Below are 15,360 nucleotides of genomic sequence, written 5' to 3'. Positions count from 1 at the left end.
AAAAGTTGAATTTTAAAGTAGTTTTTCCCAACTTTGGAAAGATTTGAAAAAATGGCATTACATACAAGGTTATTTCTTTACAACTCAAATAAAAGAGATCTTCTCATTATTCTGTGTAAGCCAAGTGATCGCAGTAGCTTCACAAAGAAATAAACTTAAATCAAGAACAAGACAAGGACATGCAAATCACCTCTTCAATAAAAAATATATTTACCATTTGAAGAGAAGTGTTTCTTCTTGTAATTGTGAACTGCAGCGAGTCATATAAAGTTAATGGAACCCTCAGAGAATCATTAAAATGCCTTTATTTTAGATTAAGTAGTAAATTGGGGAAGCGCAGGAGCACCTTTTGACAGTAATTAATGTTTTTATTTCCTAATGGAAACACTGAGCTCTCGTTTGTCGTTGTATGAACGCAGAGTCACCAGAATGAAGTGGACATTTTTGATGAGAACTTGGCTCACATCAGCACCTGGCTCTACCAGACCGAGATCCACCTGGACGAGACGGAGCGGCTCGCACCGGCAGAGAGGGAGAAGGTGGTACAGGTAAGGCAGGAAGTTTTTACATTGTGTGAGAGAGAAAAAGCATCAGTATGAATAATAAGAAAGAATGGCCCTAAAGTATGGATACAACACACACGGTACGAACAGTTAAAAAACAGTCTTTTCCTATATTTTTATTACAAAGTTATTAGTTTATACGTCTGAATATATATATATATAAGAATTGGCAGAGCTTATGGCATGACAAGCAGTATCTAATAGTAGTTTAGAATTGCTTTATGGAAATTACTTCCTCTGGCAAGGAAATGCATTCTGCAAGAATCCATCAAGAAAATCCCCTCCTGTTACCTTGTGGTGTACAGAGATTTTAATGTGTTTTCTACATGAAAGGAATAGCAGGGCAATGATCAATCATTTCTAAATGTCCCATTTTGGATCGCCCACTGTTGCAGCAGAAATGTTTTGTGCTTTGTTAAGATAGGAATTTTCAAGAAGCACACATATTTGGACATTTTCTGTAGTTCTTAATAATAATTGCCCAACTTCACCATGCGTCACCAAATGGAATAACAAAAGAGAGTGAGTCGGGGTAAGAGAGAGGTTGTATGGGAAAGAACATGATGAGAAAATGAGGAAAGAGGAGAGTCTTTTATGGTCGTTTCAAATAATTTCTCTTATAGTTATATTAAATTCTTAACCCTTCCCTTCCTCTCACCATGATAACTGAAGGTCTCCACTAAATATCAGCTGGTGCCTGGCCCCGCTAACCTTGATCAGTACATGCTGTGCTAAGCTCTTTGGTCTGAACCAAGGCTACACAGTCTGAGAGAGAATGACTGATAGCATAGACTGATCTACATAGATGACCAGGCAGCTACTCTGTGCTCTTTCCTCAGAGCATGCTGGAGGAGCTGGAGGACATCAGTCTACGTGTGGACAACGTGAAGGACCAAGCCATCATCCTGATGACCAGCAGGGGGCCCGCCTGCCGAGATGTGGTGGAGCCCAAACTGGATGAGCTCAACTGCAACTTCGACAAAGTCTCCCAACACATCAGAACAGCCAAGGTACAAAAGCACATTCTGTATGTAAACCTTAAATCACTGCATCAAACAAGACAACATGCATTATCACGTTCACTAATGCACAATGCAGCGTGGAATTTAATCCTGCTATACGCAGAAAAAAAGTTCAAATAGAAAGCATGTGGTATAGTGTGTACAGTCACTTCATCTGTTCCTTGTCTTTTTGCATTCAGATGATGACCTGTCTGGAGTCGGGTAACGTTGAGTTGAACCAGCAGATACCTCAGCAGGTACAGCGATTTCATCCACATTGAAAATAGCTACTGAGACTTTTTGGAGTCAGAGTATTATCACAAATTATACCACAGCTGAACACTCTTTGAGCATGCAGTTAGATACTTACATATATTTTACTTGTTTTGACCTGAGGTGTGTTTCTGCTGTGTCTCATCAGGTCATTCACAGCCAGGAGATCCGAGCAGAAAGTCAGAGTCAGGCTGTGGTCTCCAGTGAGGTGAGGGACCTTCAAGCAGAGCTCCAGGACACGCTGAAGGCTCTGCAGCAGCAGCAGGACCCAGCAAACATCCCGGACGATGACGAGGTAAACAAGGTCACTTGTAGCATTTCGTTTAAAAAAAAACAAAAAAAAAACAGTTCTCAGAATAATGATGATTCATAATTCTGGTTATATTATGAGATACGTACACATAGACGAGGAATGAGCAGCCAAGTAGTAATAGCTTTGTTAAAATTGAGCCCCAAATGTTGCACAGTAATATTGTGAATAGGGGAATAGGCACTCTATCTATTGTCTGGCCATCTCTAGCAATTTTTCCAGAGAAATTTGAAAACATGCACAGACAATTGCCCCGGGTTGCCTATTATTCTCTTTCTGAAGTTTTATGAGTATTTCTGTGAGGAATAAGCCGTGCTACAGGCTATATAAAGCCGCCTCCTGATAAGACGAGCTTTGATTGGGCATTTCAAGGCCTAACAAGTCTGGAATTCAATCTGTGTTATCAAGGTTTATGACGTTAAACACACTGGCACACTGACCTTGCTTTGGACTGGTCAGGTCTGTTCAGGCAGTCGGGAAGCTCTTATGTGTTTTAAACAGTATTTCCCTGAGAAGCGTCCACATCGTCTCCACTCTGTGTTGCTTGTTTAGCAAAGGAGCAACTCACAGCTAATGTCAGTTTTCTGGTGTGTAAGTTGTTCTTTCTTATGCTAAGTGAATTGATTTAAAATGTATTGAAGACTGCTGTAGTTTCTCCAAATAAGTTGGATCTGAATCGCAGCCTTTTGAACTCTTCGTTTGACCCGTCTGTCTCTACACCAGATGGATGAGGAGAAAGCCAGTGTGGAAGACTTGCTGAGAAGAGGAGAAGAACTGCTGCAGCAAACTTCAGACGACGGCCAGAGGGACGAGTTGAGACTCTTGCTGCTCCGGCTGCAGAGCCAATATTCTGCTCACAGGGTGAGATGCATTAAAACATATGTTGTGTCTTCCTTAAACCCGGGTTATATGGGAATGTTTGTTCTTTTTAATCCAAGAAAACGTAACTCTCTGTGATGTTGTGTTTGCACTGTTGTGGTTTTGTAAATGTGTGTGTTTGCCTGCTTTAGGAGTTGAGGGTGCTACGAATCAGGCAGGTCGAAGTCTCTGTGGAGTCGTCGTCTACTTACACTTTCACAGAGCAAATTGGAGAGTTTTCAGCCGAGGTGAGGGCTTCACACATGCATAAGCACATGGTCTGTACACATAGACACTAACTAGGATGTTACTTTAATCACTGAGTTGTGTCTTTCACTGTAAGTGCTTGATTGGATTGAGTGTATTGTTATCATGAGGCACAATAGGTGTTAATGCAGTTTTCCTCACTCACTTTCTTCTGCCCTGCATTTTTCTCCTGCTCATCTGTGGTGTAGGAGATGTCTTCAGTGGAGCGTAGCAGCGCTGCTTCACTGAGACCCTGCGACTACCTGTTGGACATCAACAAAGTGCTCCTCGCCATGGCCGACAACGAGTTGCTTCTGAACTCCTCTGAGCTCAGCGGGGGGCTCTACGAAGACTTTTCCAGCCAGGAGGACACACTGAGGGTGGGTCGTCAAAAACTGTCATCGTAAACGTCACAAAAATAATCTGATATTGTAGTGTATTCATAAAGTTAAACAAGAAAAAAGCAGAAAAGGAAAAGTTAATGAACTTTTGTTTGTAGTAGAAATAGAAGAAATGATTTAATAGACATAGTTCTGCACTTTGGGGAGAGCTTTCCCAAACAAAGTGCTCTGTTATCAATCATTCTGCCATCATTCTGACATGCGTGAACTATTCTCCTCCCCTCCCTCTGTCATCAAGCTGTCCTTTTTTCCTTCATTGTGCATTTGTCTTTTTTTATAGAATATCAAAGAGAATCTAGAGCGTGTTGGTGAGCAGGTCACAGGGATCCACGAGCGGCAGCCCGACGCCATTCGGGACGCTTCGCCTGCTGAGGTCGCCCAGATCGGAGACGCCCTCACACAGCTCAACGCCGAGTGGGATCGCGTCAACCGCATGTACAACCAACGCAAGGGGTGCGTGCGCCAACTTCACACACAACCATTACAACAGATCGCACAGCACATGCACTCATTTACTAGAAATCAAGGTGTAGAGTCAAACTTTAATACGTCTTCCACAGAAAAGGTTGCGACAGGGGAGAGAAGCGAACAAGCTGCTATTTTCAGATGTGTGTGAATGTGTGTGTCGGGGAATGTGGCCGAAGCTGCAGGGACAGTAAATGCCAGCTGTCCGCTAGTCAGGAGACAGCAGGAACAGATAAACAGATAGTCCAAGGCACACAATCAAGCCAGACACACACACATTGACCTTGATTACTATCAAAACAATTCCTCTGGCATAAACAATCTCATGCCTATTCACATTTTCACTCACTCATTCACTTACTGACACACACACACACACACACACGCACTGGGTGACCTTGACTACCATCAACACAATTCCTCGGGCATAAACAGTCTTTTGCTGAGTACAGTATGTGCAGCACATGCTCACATCGCACAGAAATGCTGAAGCACTCCATCTGTAATCACAATAACCTCTGGGCATCATTAAAAATCAAAAGAATGGAGTATATTTTGTAAAATTGCTCATCCAAAAACTAATTTCCTCACCTTGTCTCTCTCATCAGATTTGTTGTGCTCCGAGCGGTGCTGTAAGAGGAAATAGCCCTCCTGCAGACCATCAATGAGATAAAGATCTGTTTTTTATATTAGCCATTTTAAGTAATCAGCCTCTCTGTCTATGCTGATTTATTCAATAGCATCTCTGTGAACTTCTCCTGTGTTGTCAGGGGTTCCTGATTGTTACGACATTTTTCTGGCGCTTAATAGAGGTCAACTATGCCATTTTTCCTTATCGTAAAAGGTGGAATTTCCCACTGGGTAAACGCGATTGCACTGTAACAGACCAGAATTCATTAATCTCTCATCCCGTTCTATATGAAGCCCACTCGCATCTAAACAAGAGCAGAGAAGTAAAGAGAATATTCCTAATGAGTTATTAAGGAGCAATCAAAGCCAGGATCCACTCACATCATTCAAATCAAGAACTGAGCTTTAAGTTTAACTTTAAAAAAGATTATGCGTGTTTGATGTTTAGTCAGATAAAAGAAAGTGTCCTATGCACATGTTTCATACGTCAACCAATGCTTGCTATATGTTTAGCATTTATTTGTTTAGATTTCCTTAAGCATATTGCATGTTTGTCAGATACCCCGTTTCATTTTTCCCTAAAAGATATATGTAACAGGTGAAGTTGTCAGTCCTTCCACTTTTTCAAGCTTACCTTACAAAACATTCTTTACAACCTTGGATGTAAATCATCAAGAACGACCTGGTGTGTGTTTCTTTGTTGTGCTGCAGGAGTTTTGACCGGGCAGTAGAGGAGTGGAGGCAGTTCCACTGTGACATGAATGACCTGAACCAGTGGCTGACGGATACAGAGACACTGCTGTCGGAGAGCGTTGGCCCTGATGGACAGCTGGACTTGAACTCTGCACGACAACACCAAGAGGTCAGTGGAGGAGGGTTGATGGAGCTCGTGACTGCCTGTATTTGCATGTATACTGGTGTCTTTAACGTTATTGTTACATGTGCGTCTGGTCACACCACCCCAGAGGCATCTGCAAGCCTCACCAACTGCAGAATATATTTTTATATTTACATATTTTGATGACATTATAGAAAACTTTCATGGTATTCAACCTGTGGCATTATAAACATTAAATAGTAAAATATAGACTCACAATATCCCATATGTTTACAAACTCAAAGCCAGCTTAATACCTTCCCAGGGTGCACTAGTAATATGTTTGAAATATAAGCAGCTACATGGTTTGAAATGTTAGACCAGAGATAATTGCATTTTGTTCCCCAAGGGGAAATACTGTACTGCTGCTATACTCTACCTGATAAACAAACACACTGCACATCTACTAGTTCGTTATGCAGAGCGAGAAATGGAGAGAAGTGAACAGAAGAGTAAGATGAGAAGAGGCCTCTAATTAAGCTTTGTTTGATTTCCAAAGCGCTAATTTCATTTCCGGGGGGAATTAGATTCTCTGAAGCAGCTGCATTATCGCTGACAGCAATGCCGCCATTAACACCTTTTATCAGTGTGATTTGCAAAGCTCGAGTTACGCTCCAAACTGTCTAGCTCTTTTACATGTTTTCACAGTCGCTGAGATTGATGCGAGGGATCAAGTGGATGGGAATTGAGAGATCAATTAGCTGACTCGCCCTGTAGCGGACTTAACAATCCCTCACCCTGCTTTACGGGTCTGTCTTGGCAAGTTAAATCTCTCTTGGTGGAAGTAGAGATTTGGCAGCTTAAACCTTGATTTGCCGCAAATCATGCCTTTGTGTCAATCAGAGATTTGCCTGGAGAGATGGATTTGAGTAAAGGATTTGGCCCTGAGTGAATCGGCTTATGCGGCTTGATTGATCCCTGATTCCTCCTTTTTTTTGTGCTCATGCTCTCTTTCATTCCTTTATACGTATTTTAGGAGCTGGAGGAAGGTCTTGTCAGCCACCGGCCCGTCCTGGCTGAACTGAACCGCACTGGGGAGCAGATAATTGGGCAGCTGTCATCCCCTGACGGATCCCTGCTTGAAGAGAAGCTAGACACCCTCAGTCAGCGTTGGAGAACTGTCAAACACCACGTCATTGAGAGACAGCGCTGGTAATGTATTCTTGGATACACACAGGATGTTACGTCACGTACGGGTCGAAACGATTAAGGGGATGTAGTCAAATGTGGATTTTCATACTAGGCATGGGACGATATGAAATATTCATATTGCGATTATCCTGGCCAGCATGATTGCAATTCATGATATTATCTTGATAATCATCAAAATATGCTTACAACGCTTAAAATGGCACCAAAACATACTGGTCAGATTTCACTCACACGGGACAAGAGAGAGTTGACAGACAAGACGATGGCGGAGGATTTGGTGTCAAAGCGAAAAGCAAAAGTGCCTATTTGGCAATATTTTGCATTTAAACCCAATGCTTTAAGGGAACCATAACGTTAATGAGGCAATCGCCGTTCGAAGGACGGAGCGGTCACAGCCGCGAAAGCTCGACCTGAGAGGCCAGACACACAGCCATTTAACGTTAAAGATCAAAGTATCATCTTTTCTTGTGAAACGTCCGGTGTAATCGATGGGAAAATGTCCTCACTATGACATCCCTAATATCGTCCCATCCCTATTTGACACCTATGATAAATATCATGGCTGTCTCTTGGCTATATAACATTTGGTTTTACAGTATAATGTAGCACAGAGGTTAACGCTCCCTCTCCATCACCGACGGTCTTCGTTTCTTTATCGTGTTTGGCAGGTTAACATTATCGGTGTGGCCAATCAGTCTGTAACAGTAATTTAAATGTAAATTTTAGGATTAGGCCTGCAACCTGCGGGAAATCGAGATCCTAATCTGAGTACATGATGTGTATGTATGTGTGTGTAGGCTGGCTGGAGGAGACCCGGCCCTGTCGGAGCTGGTGAGGAGAAGCGAGGATCTGGCTGTATGGTTGGAGCGGGCAGAAAACGCCGTCGGCTCCTTACCCGTCACTGCCACTGACAACCATCTCAGAGAACTCAAGGTACAGCAAGGCACCAGAACATGCTCATGTTAGTGTGATTCATGGGAGCACAGAGATTTCTATTTCTGCTCCAGAGCTGGTAGATTCAGCTATTTTTATGGCCAGCTCTGACTGTATTTTCCTTTGTTCATTTTTTCCCGTGCCCTCATTGCTCTCTGTATCTCAATCACAAGCAAAACCTGTCAAACCCAGTAAACATACACAGACAGAACCCAACTCTCAACTCTCTTGTTTTTTAACAACGCAGTTTTGTTGAAGAAAATACATTCAGTCAGACAACAACCTCAGCCAGGCTTGTCCTCTGTGGAGAGTGGAGACACATTGTGAAAAGTACAACGACAGATGTTATATGGCTATATGGAAGAACTCTATTTTCTTCTGCTGACCTTCACCGTGTTACTTCTTGATTTCCCTTTATTTATTTTACCATCATTTATTAATACGTCAACAAATCCGTCCATCTTTGTGGAATTAAGGGTAGTGCTTTTTCCCGTGCAGGGCATAGCCGAGGAAATGGATGCACAGAACGAACGTCTCGGATGGGTCAACAAGCACGCCCCTCAGATCCTGGCCAGTCCGAGTGTGAGCCCTCAGAGCAGAGACCAGCATGTTGGCAAGCTGAGAGCCATCAACCACAACTGGAGCAAGGTGCAAGCTTTTCATTAGTTTATTATTCTGCCTCAAAGTTTTTGTCTTGGGTGAAAGCAACTTTATTCTGTAAACATTGTAATACTGTAATACTTACAACGTCGTGACAGCTGCAACACGTCCTGTCCTCCCTGTTTTCTGCTTTCTTTGCCCTTTGATTTCTTCTCATCTCCTTCTTTCACTAATTGTTTTACTCCCCCTCTTTCCTCTGCAGGTGACCCATGAGTTGATGGACAAAGTTGGGGAGGTGGAGACCAACCTGCAAAGTCACGCCCAGTTCCAGGACAGGATGAACCGACTCACCGACTGGGTCGTCGTCACACACCAGACGATCATAACCAGAGGCCTGAGCCCTGGCCAAGCACTGGTAGATCGTCTATCTACATCTTAAGAACCAATCCATTTTTATCATAAGCATAAACATTGTACCTAAAATGAGTTCTTACCTGTTGTAGGCTCTGGAGGCTTCCATGAAGGACAGGAAGAAGGACCTGGAGGACCTGTTGGCTCATTCTATAGAGCTACAGAGACGACAGCAGCTGTTGCCTCATGAAAAGGTCCCAGTTTCCATAGCAATATGATTTAATAAAGGCATACTGCTAATTGTAACATATAATTATACCATATTGCTTGTTAAAGCATCACAAGTTTAGTTGGCTGCTTCATTAAAAGCTGGATGTGCTGCTGATATTTTGTCATTAATTACATGTTCCCATCTATGCGTATAGAGTGAGGTAGAGCAGCTGGCAGGTGATTGGAAAGCTCTGGATGGTCGACTGAGGGAGTCTCTCCAGCCTCCCGTCTCTCCTTGGACACAGCACCATGTCGTCCAGCACCAGCAGCTTGGTAAAGATATATAGGAATGCACTTATTTAAATTCATGATTTCTCTCATATCTGTATCCCTAGGTCTGTTTTTATAATACATCAATGGTTTAGGGATGAAGATTCAACACAGTCCCAATGAAGCATTAAGCCTTTAATGAGACAGAGAAAATGAGATATCGGATCATTAACCGGAGACGGCAAACATATAAACATGTATTAGAGGTAATAAGTACTCAGGTGGCAGATTTGAAATTCATTATTGGTTCGGCTTAATCTGGTGCATGAAAATGCATGATGAAATAACAAATAAGAGGTGAGCAACAAAGTTCTGCTCGTAAAACACTAAAACAAACCCGGATGCCTCATTTATCATGATTTAGTGTGATGTCGCTGTCCTCAGAGAGCCATCTGACAGCAGCGCCTCCTCTCTCGCTCTAACATCTTTAATGTTCATTGCATCATTTCCTTTTAAAGAAGCTCTATATGTCAACATGACCTGCCTTTTTTACGCCCCCTCCCCCTGCTTCAGTGTCTGCGGTCCCATCAGCTGTGCAGATGGCCAGCCTGGTGAGCGAGGACCCCTACCACCAAACCCCGCACACGCCGGACACCGTGGCGCCCACCGACCTCAACGAGACGGCCACCGAACTGGCAGACTGGCTTCTCCTCATCACGCAGATGCTGAAGTCTAATATCGTCACTGTGGGGGACAAGGATGAGATCAGGGCCACTATGGGACGTCTTCAGGTGAGAGATGGGGAGCAGAGAGGACAGACGGAGAAAAGTTGTGGATACGTTTGTGTGATGAATATTTATTAATGGAATAGTACATGTTTTTTTTTGTTGTAAAATTGAACTTCCAAATACAATCCTTTGAGTTTTGTCTGACAGTGTCTGTGTGATTTTGTGCCTCTTCCTTGGCAGGTGACGAAGAGTGACCTGGAACAGCGTCACCCTCAGCTAGAGGACATTTTCACCCTGGCACAGAACATCAAAAACAAGACCTCTAATCTGGACGTTCGCACATCCATTACTGAGAAATGTATGTAGAAAAGCAGGATGATCACACTAGAAAGTTTAACAGTTTAAAAAACAGAAACAATGTCAGTTTTTTATAGATTTCTTCTCAAGATTTTTGAAAATGTGCAGCTTGTTTTTTTTCCTAATTGGTTTAGTTTTATTTAACAGTATTTGTATATATGCTCTTCACTTAACAATGTCTTGTTTTAAAGGTGCCATCATTACTTTCTGTTTGTGTCTTCCTGTCCTGTCTCTGTCTCCAGTGGAGAGGGTACGCAGCCAGTGGGACAGCACTCAGCATGGTGTGGAGGCACGGCTCCAGCAGCTGGACAACATGATTGGCCACAGCAACCAGTGGGAGGAGCAGAGGAAGGAGGTGAACGCTGTTATTGGGCACAACGAAGGACGTTTCCACAACCTTCTCCAGCAGTCCGGCGATCCCCTGACTAAACAGCTTGCTGACAACAAGGTTAGGGGGAAAGTTTCACCGCTAGACCTTCTCTCCGTGTCCTCTGGGTGTCTGTCCTTCCTCTGGTCATTTATTGTTATTCAGCATCCTTGTCACTACAATAGATTAGACATATACTCAAGGGAACTTGTCTGCTCACTTTCCTAATTGAGAGAAAAATCCTAGACTAAACCAAACTTTACTCTAATATAAGTACTCTTTATACAGCTGTAGAAGTCTGTGCAAGGTGGGAATGAATAAATCACCTCACTGCAGTATCATTTTGAACCTTAATAACATCCGTACACCCACATCATCCATCATTTTAATTTGAGATTATGACTTGTCTGAGAGTTTCTGGAAGCAAATTCTGCCCCATGAGTGTGTCCAACGCATTACAGGAAGCTAACACTAGAGGGCAACTGAGTTTAACAGAATCCAGCAGCTCAGACACACCACTATCTGCTCCTGGTTTGTGCGCTCTTGTAATGATGAGTAATTGTCCATTTAAAATAGTGAAGTGTACCTTTTTGTTGAGCCTGGGGGTCATATATGGATGACTTATTTGCTAATGCTGAATATAAAATAATAATAATGGTCTCATGAATAACAGTTGGGTCTTATGTAAGCTGCTTGATTAAGTAGAGGTTAAAATAACAATGTCAGATTGCTGAGCAGTAGAATAACAAATGTCTTTGTGTTTTTTAGTGCATGAAGTTTAATTTGATTTAAAAAAGTTTATAGAATAGGTCATTAATATATTTGCACAGCAATATGTCAAACTAAAGCTGATACGAGGCCAAAAATGTCAACACGGCCCTTCGCAGTGACACATAATTGTTGAGTCACAATTTGTCACATTTTCAGTCATGATAATCCTAATGCCACTCCGTTGATTGTTTTATAGGCGTTCCTCCAAGACCTGGGCCGAGGCCAACCTGCAGTCGTGGCCTTCAACGAGCTGTCCAATCATCTTTTGCGGGAGTATTCCATTGACGATACCAGGAGGATCAAAGAGGTCACGGATAAGCACAACGCCGTCTGGAACAGCATCAATAATAGGTGCACACAAACTCACCTGTTTACCCGTACATACAGTTTGATTGTGTCACATGGAGGGCTGATATTGCTGCTGGTATTTAATCATGTACAAGCCGCTACAGTAGTTAAACTCATACATCTTTTACATGTATAGTCAATAGGGCTGTCAATCGATTCAAATATTTAATCATGATTAATCGCACGTTTGTCCATAGTTAATCGCACATTTTCTATCTGTTCAAAATGTACCTTAAAGGCAGATTTGTCAAGTATTTAATACTCTTATCAATATGGGAGTTGGCAAATATGCTTGCTTTATGCAAATGTATGTATATATTTAGTATTGGAAATCAATTAACAACACAAAACAATGACAAATATTGTCCAGAAACCCTCACAGGTACTGCATTTAGCATAAAAAAATATGCTCAAATCATAACATGGCAAACTCAAGCCCCAACAGGCTACAACAGCTGTCAGTGTGTCAGTGTGCTGACTTGACTTTGACTTACCCAAAACTGCATGTGATTATCATAAAGTGGGCATGTCTGTAAAGAGGAGACTCGTGGGTACCCATAGAACCCATTTACATTCACATATCTTGAGGTCAGAGGTCAAGGGACCCCTTTGAAAATGGCCATGCCCGTTTTTCCTCGCCAAAATGTAGTGTAAGTTTGGAGCATTATTTAGCCTTTTGTTATAAGCTAGTATGACATGGTTGGAACCAAAGAATTCCTTCAGTTTTCTAGTTTCATATGATGCCAGTATCTTCACTTTAGCTTTAAAAATGAGTCTGTTATTATCCCGTTAACTTTGACAGCCCTAATAGTCACATATTTGACTTATCTATTGGCAGGGCGAGTGACCGCCACGCTCATCTGGACAATGAGCTAAAAGGCCTGCAGATGTCTCTGAGGGAGCTGGAGTCCTTCCTCAAATGGCTCCAGGAGGCAGAGACTACAGTCAACGTTCTAGCCGACGCCTCCCAGAGGGAAGACCTGTCGCAGGACTCGGTCCATGTGAAAGAGCTGAGGCAACAACTGGAGGTAGGACTGATAAAGAAACCATGTGTGGGGGGGATGTGCCAGCCTATTATCTAGCGTGTCATCCTCCATTAACGCACCCTTCACCAATAGGACCGAGGCAGAGGTGTGTGTGTGTGTGTGTAGGTGCATCCATGTGTAAGCGGTTGGTGTAAGGTGTGTGAATGAGAGGGCGCACAGAGGGCGTGTGAGTGCTTGTATGCATTGAGTGCTGCTCATTGATCCTCTTGTCCTATGCTGCTTAGGAATTCAGTGTGTGTGTGCGCATTTGTGTGTGTGTGTGTGTGTGTGCTTGCGCTACTAGGTTGTCATTTACCCAGACCTTCCCTCAGGGATATGTTGACACACATCATCTTATGCTTTATGTAACGTTTTAATCCCCAAATCGCTTCACCCCGCCCTTTCAACAGATAAAACGGGCACTAATATTCTTCTTTTTTTTTTTTTTCTTCCTAGTGAAGTTGAAAGGTCTTGTTTAAAAATGCTGACCATGTTGGTCTCTTTTGGGTTGTACACTGAGGGGCTGTCATTTGCACAACCTCCTTTTTTCAGACATTGTCAAAGATTTGGTGTGTGTGTGTGTGTGTATCCAAGCTTCCTGTTGCTTTCTGGGTAAACTCCTTGTCCCTGAGAAACTGCTGCAATGTCGTACATCTTTTAGAACGGAAAGCTCAAGTCCAATAATAACATTCTTGGTTTCGGCGTCTTGAATGCCACAGTGCTATCGCTCCCGTTTCCAGTGTCCAATTATTTAAAAGCAGGCCAAGGTTATGGAGAAAAATGACACTGAATCACCGCATGAATGGCCACAAAGATATCTGAGGATTCATTAACTTGGTGTGGACGTGAGGCCAAGAGACTTTTGCAGCTCATTGTTGAGCTCTGGCTGGATTTGGTCTAATATAATTCTCACCATTGGAAAGAGATGGATATTATTATCACGTCCATCTGCCCGTTAGTGATCTATATTTGTTGTATCGAACATAATCCATCATTTTAAGCCCTTTCAAAATTTTAAAGGACACATGCTGCATACTATTCAATTTAATTCCTAAAACGTCTGTCAAAGTCATCTCAAAGGTCAAGTGTGTGGTAAAAAGTAACCAAGTCGAAATTTAATTAAAGTATCGGTCAGAGGCTAATATCTCAAGAAATACTGGCGCATCAACATATTGGATCTCTCCGAGTTGATCACCATCGCCCACTTTCTATCCTTTCTTTATCTCTCATTTCCATCTCTCTGTCTCAGTTGGAGGCGAGATTGATGGATGGCACTCGTGTCTAGAAAGTGGGATAATAAAACGGCCTTTGGGCCTCAGAGGATGCGTGTTGACATGGAGAGTTGTCTGCCCAACCCTTTTATTAACTCACAATGACTGCTTTGCCACTGTTGAGTGTCGGGCTACTTTAATCACAATTTTTGGCCACAGGCCATTGTCATTCTGACTGCTGTTTTCGTATTAAGCCCACAGTTGGTGAGTGGTTGGAGCCGTGACAAGTACAAATGTGGCACATTAATTGAAATTTCCTGAGAACATTGAGGTTGAATGGATATTGGACAGAACTCAACTGAGACACATGATGCACTCATGATAGACAGGACCACAGGAATCGCCAATTTTCGTTAGAAATAAACTGTAGTTCTTGCTAATGATCACCTGTATCTCCATCATAGACTGTATATAAGAAGTGGACGTAGTCACCGTGTCATTATCCATTTGTTCGTGGACTGACTGCCGTTTTGAAGCATTGAGTTTGGCATTTTGCCCATCACCATCTTGTTTTTTGCAACTGGATCTGACACGAGAGGGTGAAAACACACTTTGACAACAGACAACTCCCAGACCAGACAATACCGTGGTAGCAACCTGTCAATCACAAGGTAGCCACGCCCTAAAGCATCCCCTGCTTTATGGTCTATTTGACTCTAAATGGGACCGTAATTTACTAAATGAACATCATGCTAAATTGAAGAAGACTTGAAACTAGCGATTGAGACCATAAACTCATGTTTACAATGTTTACTGAGGTAATAAATCAAGTGAGAAGTAGGGTCATAGACTTCTATACAATTGCACCTCTTTTTGCAACCAGAGGAGTCGCCCACTGATGTATATTAGAAAGAATGCAAGTTTCCGGCACTTCCGCATTGGCTTCACTTTTCAGAATCGAAGGTTGATGTCTGATCTCTATAGATAGATGAGAAGTTGTCTGTCCATTAAGAACCAAGCTATCTGTTTCCCTCTGCTATCCACTCTTTATACTAAGGTAAGCTAATCAAATCACCTCCAGACTCTAGCTAAATACTTACCGTACATGAGACTACATGAGAGTGCTATCAAGCTTCTCCTCAGCTCTCAGCAGGAAAAGGGAATAATCATATTTTCCAAAATGTAACAATTCTATTAATAGGTGTTTGCTTATAACACATTTTTATTTACATAGTCGCTTTAAATTTGATATTGCATTATCCATATACTGTATAGTACAATGTGGTGTAGCTTATTTTCTGGAAACATGATAGAACAAATCATGTGTAAATTCAATCTTCTCATTAAGCAGTCCTGCTCATTAATTAGCAACATTGTCTGCAATGAACCAACACAACCAGAGACATTAAAGGG

The 15,360-nt window shown here is 42.4% G+C and overlaps 1 protein-coding gene across 5 annotated transcripts in view; it reads left to right on the top strand.

Moving 5' to 3' along the window:
• Positions 1–15,360, top strand: part of utrn (utrophin) — a 192,038-nt gene that overhangs the window by 40,144 nt on the left and 136,534 nt on the right. For all 5 annotated transcript variants that reach the window (XM_074616000.1, XM_074615999.1, XM_074616001.1 and 2 more), the window contains exons 35-54: positions 420–548; positions 1,403–1,573; positions 1,765–1,821; positions 1,986–2,132; positions 2,871–3,008; positions 3,158–3,253; positions 3,461–3,631; positions 3,933–4,105; positions 5,459–5,609; positions 6,601–6,776; positions 7,574–7,709; positions 8,208–8,357; positions 8,572–8,724; positions 8,813–8,914; positions 9,086–9,203; positions 9,714–9,931; positions 10,109–10,226; positions 10,468–10,673; positions 11,560–11,714; positions 12,550–12,739. In XM_074616000.1, the coding sequence (XP_074472101.1) occupies positions 420–548; positions 1,403–1,573; positions 1,765–1,821; positions 1,986–2,132; positions 2,871–3,008; positions 3,158–3,253; positions 3,461–3,631; positions 3,933–4,105; positions 5,459–5,609; positions 6,601–6,776; positions 7,574–7,709; positions 8,208–8,357; positions 8,572–8,724; positions 8,813–8,914; positions 9,086–9,203; positions 9,714–9,931; positions 10,109–10,226; positions 10,468–10,673; positions 11,560–11,714; positions 12,550–12,739 (2,955 nt within the window). The remainder of the gene's footprint in view (positions 1–419; positions 549–1,402; positions 1,574–1,764; positions 1,822–1,985; positions 2,133–2,870; positions 3,009–3,157; positions 3,254–3,460; positions 3,632–3,932; positions 4,106–5,458; positions 5,610–6,600; positions 6,777–7,573; positions 7,710–8,207; positions 8,358–8,571; positions 8,725–8,812; positions 8,915–9,085; positions 9,204–9,713; positions 9,932–10,108; positions 10,227–10,467; positions 10,674–11,559; positions 11,715–12,549; positions 12,740–15,360) is intronic.

This window comes from Sebastes fasciatus, chromosome 18 (genome assembly GCF_043250625.1).
Source record: "Sebastes fasciatus isolate fSebFas1 chromosome 18, fSebFas1.pri, whole genome shotgun sequence".
Taxonomy (NCBI): Eukaryota; Metazoa; Chordata; class Actinopteri; order Perciformes; family Sebastidae; genus Sebastes; species Sebastes fasciatus.
Note: the sequence above shows the minus strand (reverse complement) of the source record. Positions and strands in the feature narration are given on the sequence as shown.